Raw genomic sequence first — 14015 nt, forward strand, 5'->3', positions numbered from 1 at the left:
TTCGTTGGGGGTTCCTAGAAGTTGATGCTTCCAAGTCAAGGGGCGGCCGTCTTCAAGACATCAAAAACACAAAGACGAAGTCTTCCGGCGATATCAACCTTAATGAATACAATTCCAACCTTCTGAGTGAGCTGTACGGGAAGCGACAGGACATGATTCTTGTTGTTTCTCACGAGGTACAAGTGACTGAGGCCTTAGGTTTGTCTAAAAGAAAGAGAAACAGAACGAAAAAGAGAGTTATCAACAACGCTATCAACGTTGTGGAGGCAGCCGCCAAGTTTTGCACGGAGTTTGCGCAAAGTTCCGATTCGGAAAGAAGTCCACTCTCATTTCTCCTTGGTCACAAAGATGCACTCCGCTGTATTCTCGGAATCGCCTTAGTCTTCAAAGACTTGACGTCTCAGTTTTTGGTGAAGAACTGTGAAAACGGTCGCGTCCGTGATATCAACAACATGGACACCGCAAGTATCAAATGTGGAAATTTGAGACTATCCGAGCTCATACCAGGTCGTTCATCACAGATCAGATCCCTTTCGGGGACAGTTCTCCGCATGAAGGATAATTTGTACTGCAAGCTAAACGTTGGGGCGAGTCCTCGCAATGATGGTACTGAAGCAGGTGTGAACGGTGTCGAAGGGCAGCGTACCAGGGACACATCAGCGCGAGAGATACAGCCTTCAGTGGATGGCGGTGTGTTCGCCATTTAGCATAGGTACAGTCAATGAATCTTTACTTCACTTTGGCCAAAGTGTTTACTAGTAGTCATTGTCCATACTCGAGCGCCTGAATCTGGTCCTCTCTGGTTCCGGAGCAGTCGATTCCCTCTGCCGAGCTCGACCACGAAACGGAGAAACATCATGGTAACCGTTTCCGTATAGAAGTTCATCGTTTGCTTCTATTCTCTGCCCTGTGCCATAGCCAATGCCTTGACGTTGATATCGTTCACGACTATCCCGTCCCCTACCAACCCACTCGTTCCGATCTCGCCAGTCCCCTTCATCTCGAACATAATGATGGCGGCCGCCCCTTTGTTCTCCTCTCCTGTCATCATTGTATCCATCATATCCGCTGTCCGTCCTCTGGGGTGGGTGTACATGAGGTACATTGAACGGGCCATGGAACGGGGTTATACTCGGCCTATGGTGTAAATGTTTGGCGCGGAGAGCCGACGGATGCCCAGTTGCCGTTCCATTAATGAAGCTGCGCAGCGATTCATTCTCCTGCTGCAGCCTGCCCACTTCTTGAGAGATCTGATCAACAGTTCTGGTCGTTTTGCTTGCTGTATCATACAGCAATGATACCAGCCCTCTAACAGTCAGACTACCGTGGAGGTCCCACTGCTTGGCAATGACGAGCGCGGGAAGGCCTTCCACTAACGACAAATCCTGTGGATGAAGACTTAAGGTCATAGGCGAGGACCGCCTCTCCTCCATGCGCCGCTGCTGACGCGCCGCCAACCGAATCCTTCTCGATTTGAAAGAAAGGTATCGCACTTCTCCTCCTGCCTTCCTCATATCCGCCTCTCCCGTTCCATGCAAAGCGTGGAAGTACACGCAGTTAGATAGATGCGGATTTTTGCTCACCATGTAGCATTCCAGATGTCGTGGCAGCTTATGCACAAACTCCATGAGAGGAAAGAGCATCTGGCTCCCATTCACCCACTTCACATCCTTGCATACGTCCTTCAGCACTGTAATGGTACCCTTGTCCACCAAGAATAGGCGGCCGCCCCTTGTTGCCTCGTTGAACCAAAACGCACAAAACATGGTGCATATCTCCATGCGAAACATTTGCCAAAGCCTGCGACATCTTTCTGACATCACGCCTCCCTCCCTTACGACCATTTCTTCATGGTAGTAGTAGATGACCGGCGGCAGTGGTAGCGGAACTCCCTCAGGGAACTTCAGAGCTTGCAGCCACTGTGGGCATTGGGGAAACACCTCTTTATACGAAGCATCGTCAAAGTACATGGTCTCGTAACAGTCGAAAGGTATAAGCAGTCCATAGCGATTCCTCGTATAGCGCTCGTATGAGAAGTTTGCTCTGTGCTTGAAAGCATTCCACCAACGCCCCATCAATGGATCAGCGAAAAGAGGGAACTTGTGGCGACGTAGGGTATGACGGGACTGCAACACGTAGTCCATTTCGTCAAGATAATAACAATCGAGTACATCTCTGGCGAAAGTGCGGCCGCACGTCAATGTACTGGGCACCTCCCAATAGTTGCTATTGGCAGCAAACTGACTCCACCCTTCCATGGCCGATGCATTATCCTGCATCGCGAGCTGACGGAACCGCTTCACATCTCCTTTCTGGTGCACTGTGTGCTGCAGCACATACTTCCGAAAACTTAAATCCTGAACGGGAACCGAGTGCCAGTTGTGCCGGCCCCTCATCCTTCCAATATCCAACCTCATGGGCTCGGGGCCATCCCTCACATTCGTGCACAATGCACGGTCTGTCCGTGACTGTACACAAGGCAGGCCTGCCCATGTCGAATCAAATGTAGGAAGCACAGGATTTTTATCCTGTACCGTATTACCTCTGGACACAACGAGGCCCCCATGGAGACAAAAGTCAACAAGCGGTGCTGTGCACCGTGGTGTTACAACGCCGCCGGTGGGTTGTGAGTGTTCGGCGTCAGGAAGTGGGGTGCGTGGTAGTGTGTGGTCCGTTGGCGACTGCGGTGACTGGGGTGCTGGTGAGGACGGCTGTCCAGTTGTGAGGTCAACTACGAAAGGTACTGCAGAAGGCGCAGACATGGCAGGTGTTTCCAAGTTTCCAATAAACGGGGGGGGAATGAGGGGTCGGAAATGGAGTTGCAACTGGGGTGGGAGTGATGCGTTTGGGTCAGGATCAGTCGTCGTAGGGAAGGCTGAGAATGTGTGATGTTTGAGTTAGGAAGGTGGAAGGTTGAAGGTCGGCACAGGGCGGTGGAAGGTGGAAGGTCAGCACGGGGGGGTGGAAGGTGGAAGGTCGGCACGGGCGGGGAGCCGGGAGGAGTCGTCGTGGGGAAGGCTGAGAATGTGTGATGTTTGAGTTGGGAAGGTGGAAGGTCGGCACGGGCGGGGAGCCGGCAGGAGTGTGCACACAGTGTGATGTTTGAGTTGGGAAGGTGGAAGGTGGAAGGTCGGCACGGGCGGGGAGCCGGAGTAGTCGTCGTAGGGAATGGTGAGAATGTGTGATGTTTGAGTTGGGAAGGTGGAAGGTGGAAGGTCGGCACGGGCGGGGAGCCGGAGTAGTCGTCGTAGGGAAGGGTGAGAATGTGTGATGTTTGAGTTGGGAAGGTGGAAGGTGGAAGGTCGGCACGGGCGGGGAGCCGGGAGGAGTGTGCGGCACGGGCTCAACTACAAGTACCCTCCAGCGGTACTAAATTTGCGTGATGCGCAAGCCCATCAATCTTGATTGACTAGGATTTTTTTCCTATCTCGCCTTCCACATAGCGGCGTCGGAGCAATCTACGGTGAACGCAATACTTCTGTCCACACAAAAAGCGAAGGCACAGAGCTGTACTACAACTTTTGTCTCCAGGCAAACTTTTCTCCGCCAACATCTGTACGTAAGCGATGAGCAGATCAAAAACGATGACTCCGGCGCCCGCATCGCGCCGTCGTGCGGCGCCCCCCATCTGCGTCGCAAAGGAGGAGCAGACCCCCCTCCCATCCCAGCTCCCTCACATCCCCGAATCCTCCGAGTCGTCTGAATCCCCCGAGCAGCGCAAGGAGCGTGCGCGAAAGGCACGCGTAGAGGCCGAGCGCCTCGAGCTAATGGCCGCCAAGGCCCGTCTCGAGTTCGAACGCGCAGAACTCAAGGCCGATCGCAAGCGTCCCACCGATATACGGTACCCTGGGGACTGTGTCAGAGTTGCCTTCTTGTTCGATGTCTTACTTGAGCAGGACAAGAGACACCTATCAGCCTTTTGAATTTCAGCGACACAGAGCTCTTGCGAACTTAAAAGCTTCACTGACGAACTTTGGAGCAACGTTTCAGAGCCCTTCTACAAAATGACAAAGGCCGCGGCATTTGTCACTTCGCATTCTTTTCCGACCATCCGCCAAAATTATGTGTCATCGTCTCCGATTTTCAGAAAGAGACCCGATGTCGCTTCTCCTCGCTCCTGCAACAGTACGCGAATGATAGCTGTCGAGGGCGTAAACACCAGAAAATCAGACGGCAGCGTAGACCTGGAAAACGCCGCGTTGGAAACTCCGACCTCATTCTTACTGAAGTATGTCTAGGTACGATGACCTGAGGCCATCAAAATTCAGAAAGCGACGCTCACGATCAGCTTGACCATGCGTTCGAGAGAGGTGTGATTGGAATCGACTGCGCCGAGATGTACCCGGTTCCGCCAACAAAAGACTCTTTCGGTCGAACGGAAAAATATATTAACTCATGGATAAAGGAACGAGGTGGTGCGCCATTTCGGGAAAAACTCGTACTCTGCTCGAAGGTTGCAGGAGGCGCGGCACCCGGTCGTGTGTTTTCTTGGATACGAGGTGAGGATCGGAGAGTGGATAGAACCAACATCAGGGAGGCTGTAGATGGCATCCTGTCCAGATTAGGAACAAATTACATCGATTTGCTGCAGATTCACTGGCCTGCAGGTACGAAAAAGAAGCAAGATCAGAAATTATACGTCTGACTGGAACGGAATGTATGATCATGGTCCAACCGCCTGACGAGTCACGCGGACATGCAAAAGAAACCCTATCACAGAGCTTGAGATCTGCTGCTATTTGTGGCCGACAATCGTGCTAAGAATGGAAGATTTTCATGTTGTTATCGATTTCTGTCGGAGAGCATGACAGATCATCTGAATTAGGGCTTTCTCTCATGAAAGAGAAGGGAAAGAAACAGCAAGGGTTCGCTTCAGAGCGCTTACAAGGTCACGGTGTATGGAGATCTAGGAAGTGCGTCTGAATTTGCAAAGAAAAGTCTTTTCAGGATCGGATATCCATCTCGTGAAGTTAACTGGGGTTCATGGCATTGAAAGTTGCACTTGTGATATTGTCGCGGGAGATCATTCTCGGAAGAAAAACTGTTGCGCTTCAAGACAATTACTAGTATGTAATTTGAATAGCAAAGGGCTGAAGCCTTTGTGCGAACGATCTCTCACCATATATGGTCTTTTCTACAGGTCTAAATTCACCGAGTGCTACTCGTTATCGATTCAATCGCAGGCGATGTCGAAACTATGCGAAACAGATGAGCAATTTGGTTTACTGCCTTGTCAAACTGAAGGTAAGTGTCCGCTATAACGCCATTGCAACAGCACTACGCGATGCAAGTTGGCAGCAGTTGAAGTGTGTTTCAGAGTTTCTCATGTCTTTGCATTCTTTCAGGATTCGACAAGACGCACACGTATTATTTTGTGAAGCACTACTCCACCCTAATCAGTCTTTCGGAAACTGATAATGGTATGGCCTATCGTGTCCCCACAGAATAATCCAACTCAAGCAGTCAGTCGTCGAGAAAGCCAGTTCACCGCATGCTAGCTCGAAGAGGGTGAGAGAGTGGAAACGAGTTTATTTGCGTGGTAAGTGTATCCTGAATTTTGGACATAGGCCTGCCCGTGGGAACGAGAAGCAAGTGGAATCGCGATAAGCAGCGTGGCGTTTTTCATATCAACGGGATCAGATCGATGTACACCTCGAGAGTCACAGATGTGTGCGAGATGCGTGGCTGTATGAGGCGGAAGAAACTCGGTTACACGCCCGGTAAAACGAGCTACAAGGCGGTATGTCCGGATGTTCGGTGCCGGTGCTTATGACTTTTCGAAGGAGCGTTCGAGTGTCTCGTTTGAGGTACAGGTGTCCGCTATGGATGAGTTGATCAGAGAAGGAAAGGTACGTAACTACGGGCTGAGCAATGAAACAGCGTGGGGAGTGGCTCAGTTCGATGCCGTAGCACGCAGACTTGGTGCGGCGGCACCGGTCTCTGTCCAGAACAACTACAGTTTAATATATCGAGACTTTGAGGCTCATTTGGCTGAAGCATGTGCCCCATCGAACGCAAACATGCCTCTTCTTGCTTACAGTCCCTTAGCTGGTGGAATCCATGTGAACACGCAAGGTCGCTGGGACAGCCGTAATAAAGGCTACGAGTTTCTTATTGGACTTGACACGGACGCCCACATGCCAAGTTGGATGCCATCCGGGTGGAAGCAAAGCCCACCTCAAAAACTCCCGGGAATAATCAAAGCGGAACATAGCATCTCCGTCCTCAACGTAGTTTTCATTCAAAGGACGATACGCTTCTTCGAGTTGCTCGTCCAGAAGAGCGCACGCAAGCCTGCTACAGTATGGTATTTACAAAGATGAATTCCCTCACAAAGCGGAAACCTCGAAAAGTCAAAATTATACTTCCCCCTTCCAGAGACACCCCACCAAGCTATAGATACGCCTTACTCCAATTCTACGTCTGCCCCGTTCTCACGCCTGCGCCTTAATCGCTTCTTCCACATCACCTTTGATTAGCTCCTTAAGCTCTGCGTACACTTTGTCAAACTGATCGTTAACGATAACAGCATCGAATAATCCCTTCTCGTCCCTGGCTTGGATCTCCCTCATCGCATTCCCCAACCTCGTGACGATGGCCGCCTCCTCCTCTGTGCCCCTCCCCCTGAGCCTCTTCTCGAGCTCCTCTACGCTTGGCGGCGCAATGAAAACGTACTTTGCCACAAGCTCCTTCGCTCTCGCTGCGCGGCACCCTTGCACGTCGATGTCGAGTATGCAGATCTTGCCTTGCTCTTTCACGGTCTCCACGGCCGCGACGGACGTTCCGTAGTGGCGCCCGTGCACCTCGGCGTGCTCGATGAACTTGCCTTTCGCTACGTCGGACTCGATCTGTTCGGCTGTCGTGAAGTGGTAGTGCTTGCCGTTCTCTTCCCCGGGGCGCGGGGCGCGAGACGTGTGCGAGACGGAGAAGCCGAATAGGGTGGGGAATTCTTGACGCAGCTTCTCGATTAGAGTGCCTTTGCCGACGTCGGACGGGCCCTCGTACGGAGCTGTGCGTCATTACCAAAGATGAAAAACAGGCGTTAGTACGGTTCCCCACGCAAACAAAAGCACGGCTAGTACTACAAAAGCAGAGGAGCGAGGGACAACCTACTTTGCTTGGGTCCGTGAAACTTGACGTAGAACTCGCCGACGCGGTCCCCATCTGCCATCTGAATCTCGTGGTCTTGCCTGTCAATGTGCTGCACTTGTCGAAACGGCTCATACTTTGCCTCATACCCCTTAAGATCGCTGCGAGGGCAAGGAGCTCACCGTGTAAATGATTTTGCTGTCTTATGCGAGGGGTGGGGCCGGTGCAACAGCGAGGGCGTGGCTTGCGTGAGAGGGCGCAGAGAAAGACAGAAGCAGAGAAGGACGGGAGGAGATGCGAGGGCAGTGGTCATGGTGGATTAGTGAGGGGAAAGAAAGAGGAGGTTGGGGGATACCGGAGTAAACAACGGTGGACAGAAAAAGGCAGAGTTAATACCCTGTACTGTAGTGTGTATCCGACCGACCAAGCTTATCATACCTCAACAGATCCGACAAATTTAATAATTTTTCATCATTTAGCCGACACGAATTCTTCTGAAAGAATACTTCAAGACCGCCATATCGCACTTGAACGGCGGGGTTGTCAATGAAACACCTTGTAAATCACGAAGAAGCCATTTTCAATTTCGTACAACAAAGAAAACTGCTTACAGTGAAGATTTCCAAGTTCTGCTTCACTTTTAGAGGTAGAACTTGTCTCCACAACAAACGATTTATGCTGATTATGTCAAGGGCTATGTGGAGTACCCAGTAGTCAAATCAGAACTAAAAAACAAGCAAGGAGTTCGAAGAAAAATCCCTTTGTCCTCAAATTTTGTCCTCACGGTCGGATAGACACTAGCAGACCGCCACTTGTAATGTAATTATTTGGTGTGCAAAATCTAAACCGCCAGGCCTGGCGACCCCTGCGCACTGTTCCTTCAACAACATCCTACACTCTCACTTCTCCCAACACCATAATCCACACGAAAATATCGGACGACAGCACCACCGTTCCTCATATGTCAGGTCGAAGAAAGAGACGTCGTACGATGGGCACTACTTGGATGGACAACATCCCTAACTTGCCAGACCTGGCAGCCCTGTTCCATGACGTGCATACACGACCAGGATGCAATCTCGATGGGGATGCAGATGCGGCCGCACTTATGGAAGCAGAAGAAACCCCAGCTCTCGAGCTTCCGGAAACTGGCGAAGCGGCTGATATTTTGGGAGTGTTGAATGGGCACGCTTCGTCGAACAATCAGACTGGAGATCAAGGTACTAGATCGAAGATAAAGGGCTCGGAACATCGAGAAACGGTTGTCGTCGAAGAAGGAATAGATCTTGTCGACTATGATGAAGGCCACTTCCCAGAACTTGGCGACTCGGAACAATTCGCTCCCGAGAGCGATCTAAACGGTGTTTTAGTGGGAAATTACAATATCATTATTCCAAGTATTTATCAAGAGAGCTGTGAGGGGATGGAGTGCCTTCCGAGTTTATCAAGTGACGATCCCAAAATGGGAAGCAGGCTGGACAGCCAGAAAGTTTTGCGAATATTTCTATCGTCTCGGAAGCTTTTCGAACCATGGTACAACATTTTGGGCTTCGTAATAGTTTGCGGTAGCGTCCGCTATACGGTCAAACAGTATAACCTCCTGAGAGATATACTGTCTTGGGTTTCTCCTTCTATTAAGTTCCCATCTTATTCCACCGTACAGAGGACTCTCTTTCCGCATGCTTTGAAGTATCTTTTTCCCAAGAGTGACCTCAAGTACTTTGTCGTCCGACGAAAGAAGAAGGCATTCAACCGAACGTCATTGGTTGAAAATTTGGGGGGTAATGAGGAGACCGCATCGCAATATTCGAACGGGTCTAAAACTCCTGTTCGTATCGTTCCACCAAGTGAATGGGCGAAAGTTGACATCATGATGGCTCCGTTCTTCAACTCAATGTATCCGAAATCCAGTCGATGGCATGGTGGTGTGGCGGACGCAGAATGCATAGAAAGCTCGAAGCTGGTTGCAGAGCGGCAGATAATATCGGAAGCTACGAGAGCACTTTACGTCCACAATGGTTCATGTACTGTGCAGGCGTTCCCGGGTGCCGTGATTCGACTGGAACTGTCAAAACTGCTTCCATCACGTTCGTCACTTGACGTGCGCAATCTGGGCTATCGTGTTCATGAGAACGCAGAGAATAACTTTGTAATGAAGTGTATAATTTCAGCCGTGTGGTGCGTGGGAAGTGAGGGAAATGTTACAAGAAGCGCCAAAATGGCGATGAAGGTTCTCCGTGGCGTGGAAAATTGCCTGGCCAGGCAGTTTTGTACAGCACCGCCATTGGAAAAGTATAATAGATCTGTGAGGCGTAGAGATGGAAGGATAGATTTTGAAGCAAGGGCTTGTTCTTCGAAGAAGGTGTTGCCTGGGGATATTTGCACCCTCCTTCGACCTACAGAAAGTGAAGCAGTGGCAACGTCGAGAATGTGTATGTTGGTTTCTAGGTTTTGGAAACACAAGGAAGGTCTCACCTCAGACAGTTTGTTTTGGTTTCAAAACATGAGTACAAACGGGGCCGGTCAGCGTTTCAATGATGGTGGCGATGGAACTCCAGACAAACCCTTTCGTCTGCTCGGTACTCAACATTTGAAAGGGCTGCCTTTCCTCCTCCAAGAGCCCAAAATATCGGGACGCACCCGCAACATTGACAGAAGAATGCAAAACAGCTGCCGCTTAATGGATGGAACAAAGTTCGTGGTCTATCGCGCTCTCCTATACTTCGATGACTTTTCCCCATTCTCTTCATTGTATTGGCAGGGTTCAGCAGGTGGATGCTACATGATCCCGCTTGGACTACCACCGCGAAGTCGTAACACGCGATCGTCTGTCAGAATAATTGGATTAACCGCTCCAGGTGTATCAACGAACAATATACTGCTCTCAATCATTCCAGACTTGGTTAAGTGTACAACAGAAGGTGTGGAAGCACACACGCCTACCGGCGAGAGAGTAAGAATCTTTGTCGACGTGGTGGGTTTTGTGGCTGACTATCCAGCGGCCGCTGAAACATTGGATGTTATGGGACATACAGCAAATACGCCCTGCACTCTTTGTACATTTCGGAAGAACACCGGCGTCGGTGAGAGCGGATACGGCTATACAACAAAAGTCCATGCACACCGCACGGCGTCCTTGAGGTGCATGGAACGCCATGAAGCTCTTCGCAACAGCGAAATTGACAGTCGAGACACAAACCGGCTTGGTATGAAAGACAGCAACAAGGTTAGTGACGAAAGTTCTCCTCTTCTTGCATTGCAAAGGGAACTTGAGCGCGTACGCGTTGACATACAGTTAACAAGCGATGGAAAGCGTGTGGTGTCAGGACGTTTTGAAGCATATCGCTGTAACGTCGTCGCGCCTGACCATTTGCTGGCCGGTCTCGCGAAGAACGTTATCGAGGTAGGCTTCCACGTGATTAACCGACAAAGAAACGCGGCCGCGTTCAGGGCAAAAGCTGACATGGCAATATGTGGAGCCCTCCGAGACAATGGGTGAAGAGGCAATCATCAGTTTTTAGTTCCAAGAATGAACTCAATTCCATGACTCTGTCAGGTGTGTTCTGTGCCCTTCTCGTGTGCGTTCCGGTTTTCTACCAACTGTTCCCGGGGATCCAGAGTGAAGAAACCACTGTTGTGTTGGATCTATTGACGCAATTGCAGGAATTGATTGCGTTGACGTACTGGTGGCCATCGGAAGAGGCGGATGGTGTCTCAGATTATTTGTATGTGACAAGTGATAATGGAGCTCAATACCATGCAGACTTGCTGGAAAGGGCTGAGAAGTATGTGACTGAGGCAGACAAGTTTTGCGCAAATTATTGCCAAGGAGTGGGTAAAGGTCGCCCCAGCTTGGACAAGCCGAACCTGCACAGGTTAATCGAGTTGAACAACCACACAATTCCTGCCTTCGGGCATGTACGTCACTTTATGGAACTGGTGTTCGAGAATGCTCATCAACCTTTGAAGAGGTGCATAGTCCGGGGTAATCACCAAAAAGGACATTTGGCGGCCGTGGGTCATTGTTTGGGGAATGATTGGCAAGGGCGGTTGGCGTTGCTGTCCAGCACTATGACACAAACTTCGGATGCCGGACTGAAGATGGAATGCAGGAGAGGCCTTCGACGCTTGCTTCTCGGCGAAGCTTGCAACGAGTTGTCACAGGCTTCGGATGAATTGAAGGGATTCCTGAAGGACACACATGTTAGTATATCTGATTTATTTGTCAAACCGTTGATGGACGAGATGCGGTCGAATGGGAAGGTCAACCCCGCTTGGACGGGAGATTCCGTACGATGGGAGGGGAATTGTGAAAAGGATGTCAATGAGCTGTCCAGCTGTTGCATATCAGAAACAGAAACGATAGATTCATCTGAGCTTTTGTCGCAGCTTTTGTCACGGGCTACAAACATCCTGGAAAATCTCCGTCCAGAATTTGATACGTCAAAGAAGTCGGAAGTCAAGTTGTTCTCGTCTGCTCGGCGCGTTCGCAGAAGCTACTTGAGTGCGTCCCCACGGACGTACTCGCATGACACGATTGAGCCGGGATGTGTCGTCCAGGTTATGTTACCGCGCGGAGGGACGAAGGGATTGCTTTTGCATGCAAATGGGGCGGTCGGATCGTCATTGAACCTGTTCGCTGTTGTTGGGGTCTTGCAGAGAGAGGACGAGAGTCCTCACGCGGCTGTCGTAAGATGCAGAGTGGATGATCGTAAAACTCTGAGGATATCCGCGGAACTGAACTCAGAGTCTATACAGGTGCTCTGTCTCACTGATGGAGTCCGTCGCGTGGCGCTGTACCACGCCTGCTCAGCAAACTCCTGTCACGTATCGAGGGACAACTCCATCAAACACTCTGCCAATGTTTTGGGTGGCGGGGCATTCTACTTTCAGACGAGGAGAAAGGGTTTCCCTGCAAGAATAGCATGAAGGGAATAGGAACCTGGTGTTTCAGACGCTGGAAAACCTGATTATTCGCGGAGTGGCGTTTTCTACTGGAAAATTATCAGATTTCAGCACCCATCCCATCTGAATTGAAATTGGGCGGACTTCTGGTTACACGTCTCGCCGATCCCGTCAAGAGTTGGACACCTCGCTCTTCCTTGGCCAATCTACTGCTGACCGAAGGTATCTTTGGACACAAACAACCACGCAGTTCGTTTCGCGTATGAGGGCGCAAGATCGATGCCATAGGGTCACGGCGGGCCCGCTTGTGGTGTATGGGTGATCAGGATAGCGAGAGATCGCCAGTGCTATTGCTGGTGGATGGGGCTGCGAACGGTCGATCTACAGTTGATCGATCTCGATGTCGTCGTGATAGGAAACGCGCTGAAAGTAGGTTGATATGCACGCACGTGCGTTGCATTTTTATCCGCGTATGTCCGCACTATCTGACCATCTTCAAATTCTTGTGATGAGATCGCCTTTGTCTGCGTGCGAACCTGACTGAATTAAAACCGTGTTTGTTTTGTGAAAGTGTTGGATGGATTGTAAGTTGTCGTTGACGCTTCGCGAATCAGTCCGGCCGGACAGGCGTGCTGCACACAGTATCTTACCTACTTCAGTTTACATCTGCGCTTGTCCCTACAACAGTTGGTCATCGGAACTTGAAGTCATGGTAAACTCAACTCCGTCATGATTGGAAGTGTCACATGGCATCGGCGCCGGAAGTTGGGCAGTTCTTGTTGCGTGAAAGTGTTGGATGGATTGTAAGTTGTCGTTAACGCTTCGCGAATCAGTCCGGCCGGACAGGCGTGCTGCACACAGTATCTTACCTACTTCAGTTTACATCTGCGCTTGTCCCTACAACAGTTGGTCATCGGAACTTGAAGTCATGGTCAACTCAACTCCGTCATGATTGGAGGTGTCACATGGCATCGGCGCCGGAAGTTGGGCAGTTCTTGTTGCGTGAAAGTGTTGGATGGATTGTAAGTTGTCGTTAACGATTTGCGAATCAGTCCGGCCGGACAGGCGTGCTGCACGCAGTATCTAACCTACTTCAGTTTACATCTGCGCTTGTCCCCACAACAGTTGGTCGTCGGAGCTTGAAGCGGCAAGGAGACTGTATATTGCGCTGCGTAGCGTATGTAGATAGGGAGCTAACATAGTGGTAAACCGACTACTGACTCTTGCTCGCAATTCACACTGCTCCCATCCTATATGACAACTGGTACCACGGGTGCCGTGCATTGACCCGATCCTACGTGTGCACATCGCCGACCAGAAACAAACGTTGGATCATTCCAGTCTGTTTGACAGTACCAAAACGCAATAAACTACTGCATGGCCATGCCCAGCGGTTAATCTGGGATGTTTTTGAGATGGATCAGCCCAGCACGTATGGCAGTAACGCCAAATATTACAATAAGGCACTGCCATGTCCAATTGTAAATCTGCGATTTTTTTCAGTTGGCCCAGCGACGGCAAGGTATTGGAAGAGTACCAATAGATTACGGCTTGCAGGGAATTCGGTGCAAAATCAGTATCAAAAATTTTGCTCAAAAAATGTCTTGACTATCATTGGTACGGCCAAATCAAAAATTAAATTAATCGTAACGTTACGGGCCAGATTTACTTCGTAGTGCGGCGTGCAGGACATCCTCGCAGTCGTCAGCCAACGTCTCGCGGCGCCGCCGATGCCTGCCGCTACGGTCGGGGCTTCGCGCCCCGCGCCCGAAGATGCCGTGGCGGCTCCACCGGCTAAGCGCACGCATCGTTCTTGAGCCCCGACCCGTTGGTCGCCCCCTTTCGCGTAGCCCATTAGGAGCTTCGCCCACAGTAAACAGAGCCGATTAGCGGTATTTCTTGCCTTTTTCTTTTGGCGCGTGCGGGCGGCAGTGCACGACGCGCCCGAGCGAGGTCGTCCTGACGGTTCGGCCATGCGAGGCTGGAAGAAGCGCTACGCGAGCGCGCTTGTCCGTCCTTGG

The 14015-nt window shown here is 50.8% G+C and overlaps 1 protein-coding gene across 1 annotated transcript; it reads right to left on the reverse strand.

Annotated features, from left to right (window-relative positions):
- Positions 1-6044: 6044 nt before the first annotated feature.
- On the reverse strand, positions 6045-6212 carry CHC_T00007138001 (hypothetical protein). Its single transcript, XM_005710559.1, has one exon. The coding sequence runs from the start codon at positions 6210-6212 to the stop codon at positions 6045-6047; it is 168 nt and encodes a 55-aa protein (XP_005710616.1).
- Between the last annotated feature and the right edge of the window lie 7803 nt (positions 6213-14015).

Source organism: Chondrus crispus, genomic scaffold, assembly GCF_000350225.1.
Source record: "Chondrus crispus Stackhouse genomic scaffold, scaffold_62, whole genome shotgun sequence".
In the NCBI taxonomy this organism is placed as follows: Eukaryota; Rhodophyta; class Florideophyceae; order Gigartinales; family Gigartinaceae; genus Chondrus; species Chondrus crispus.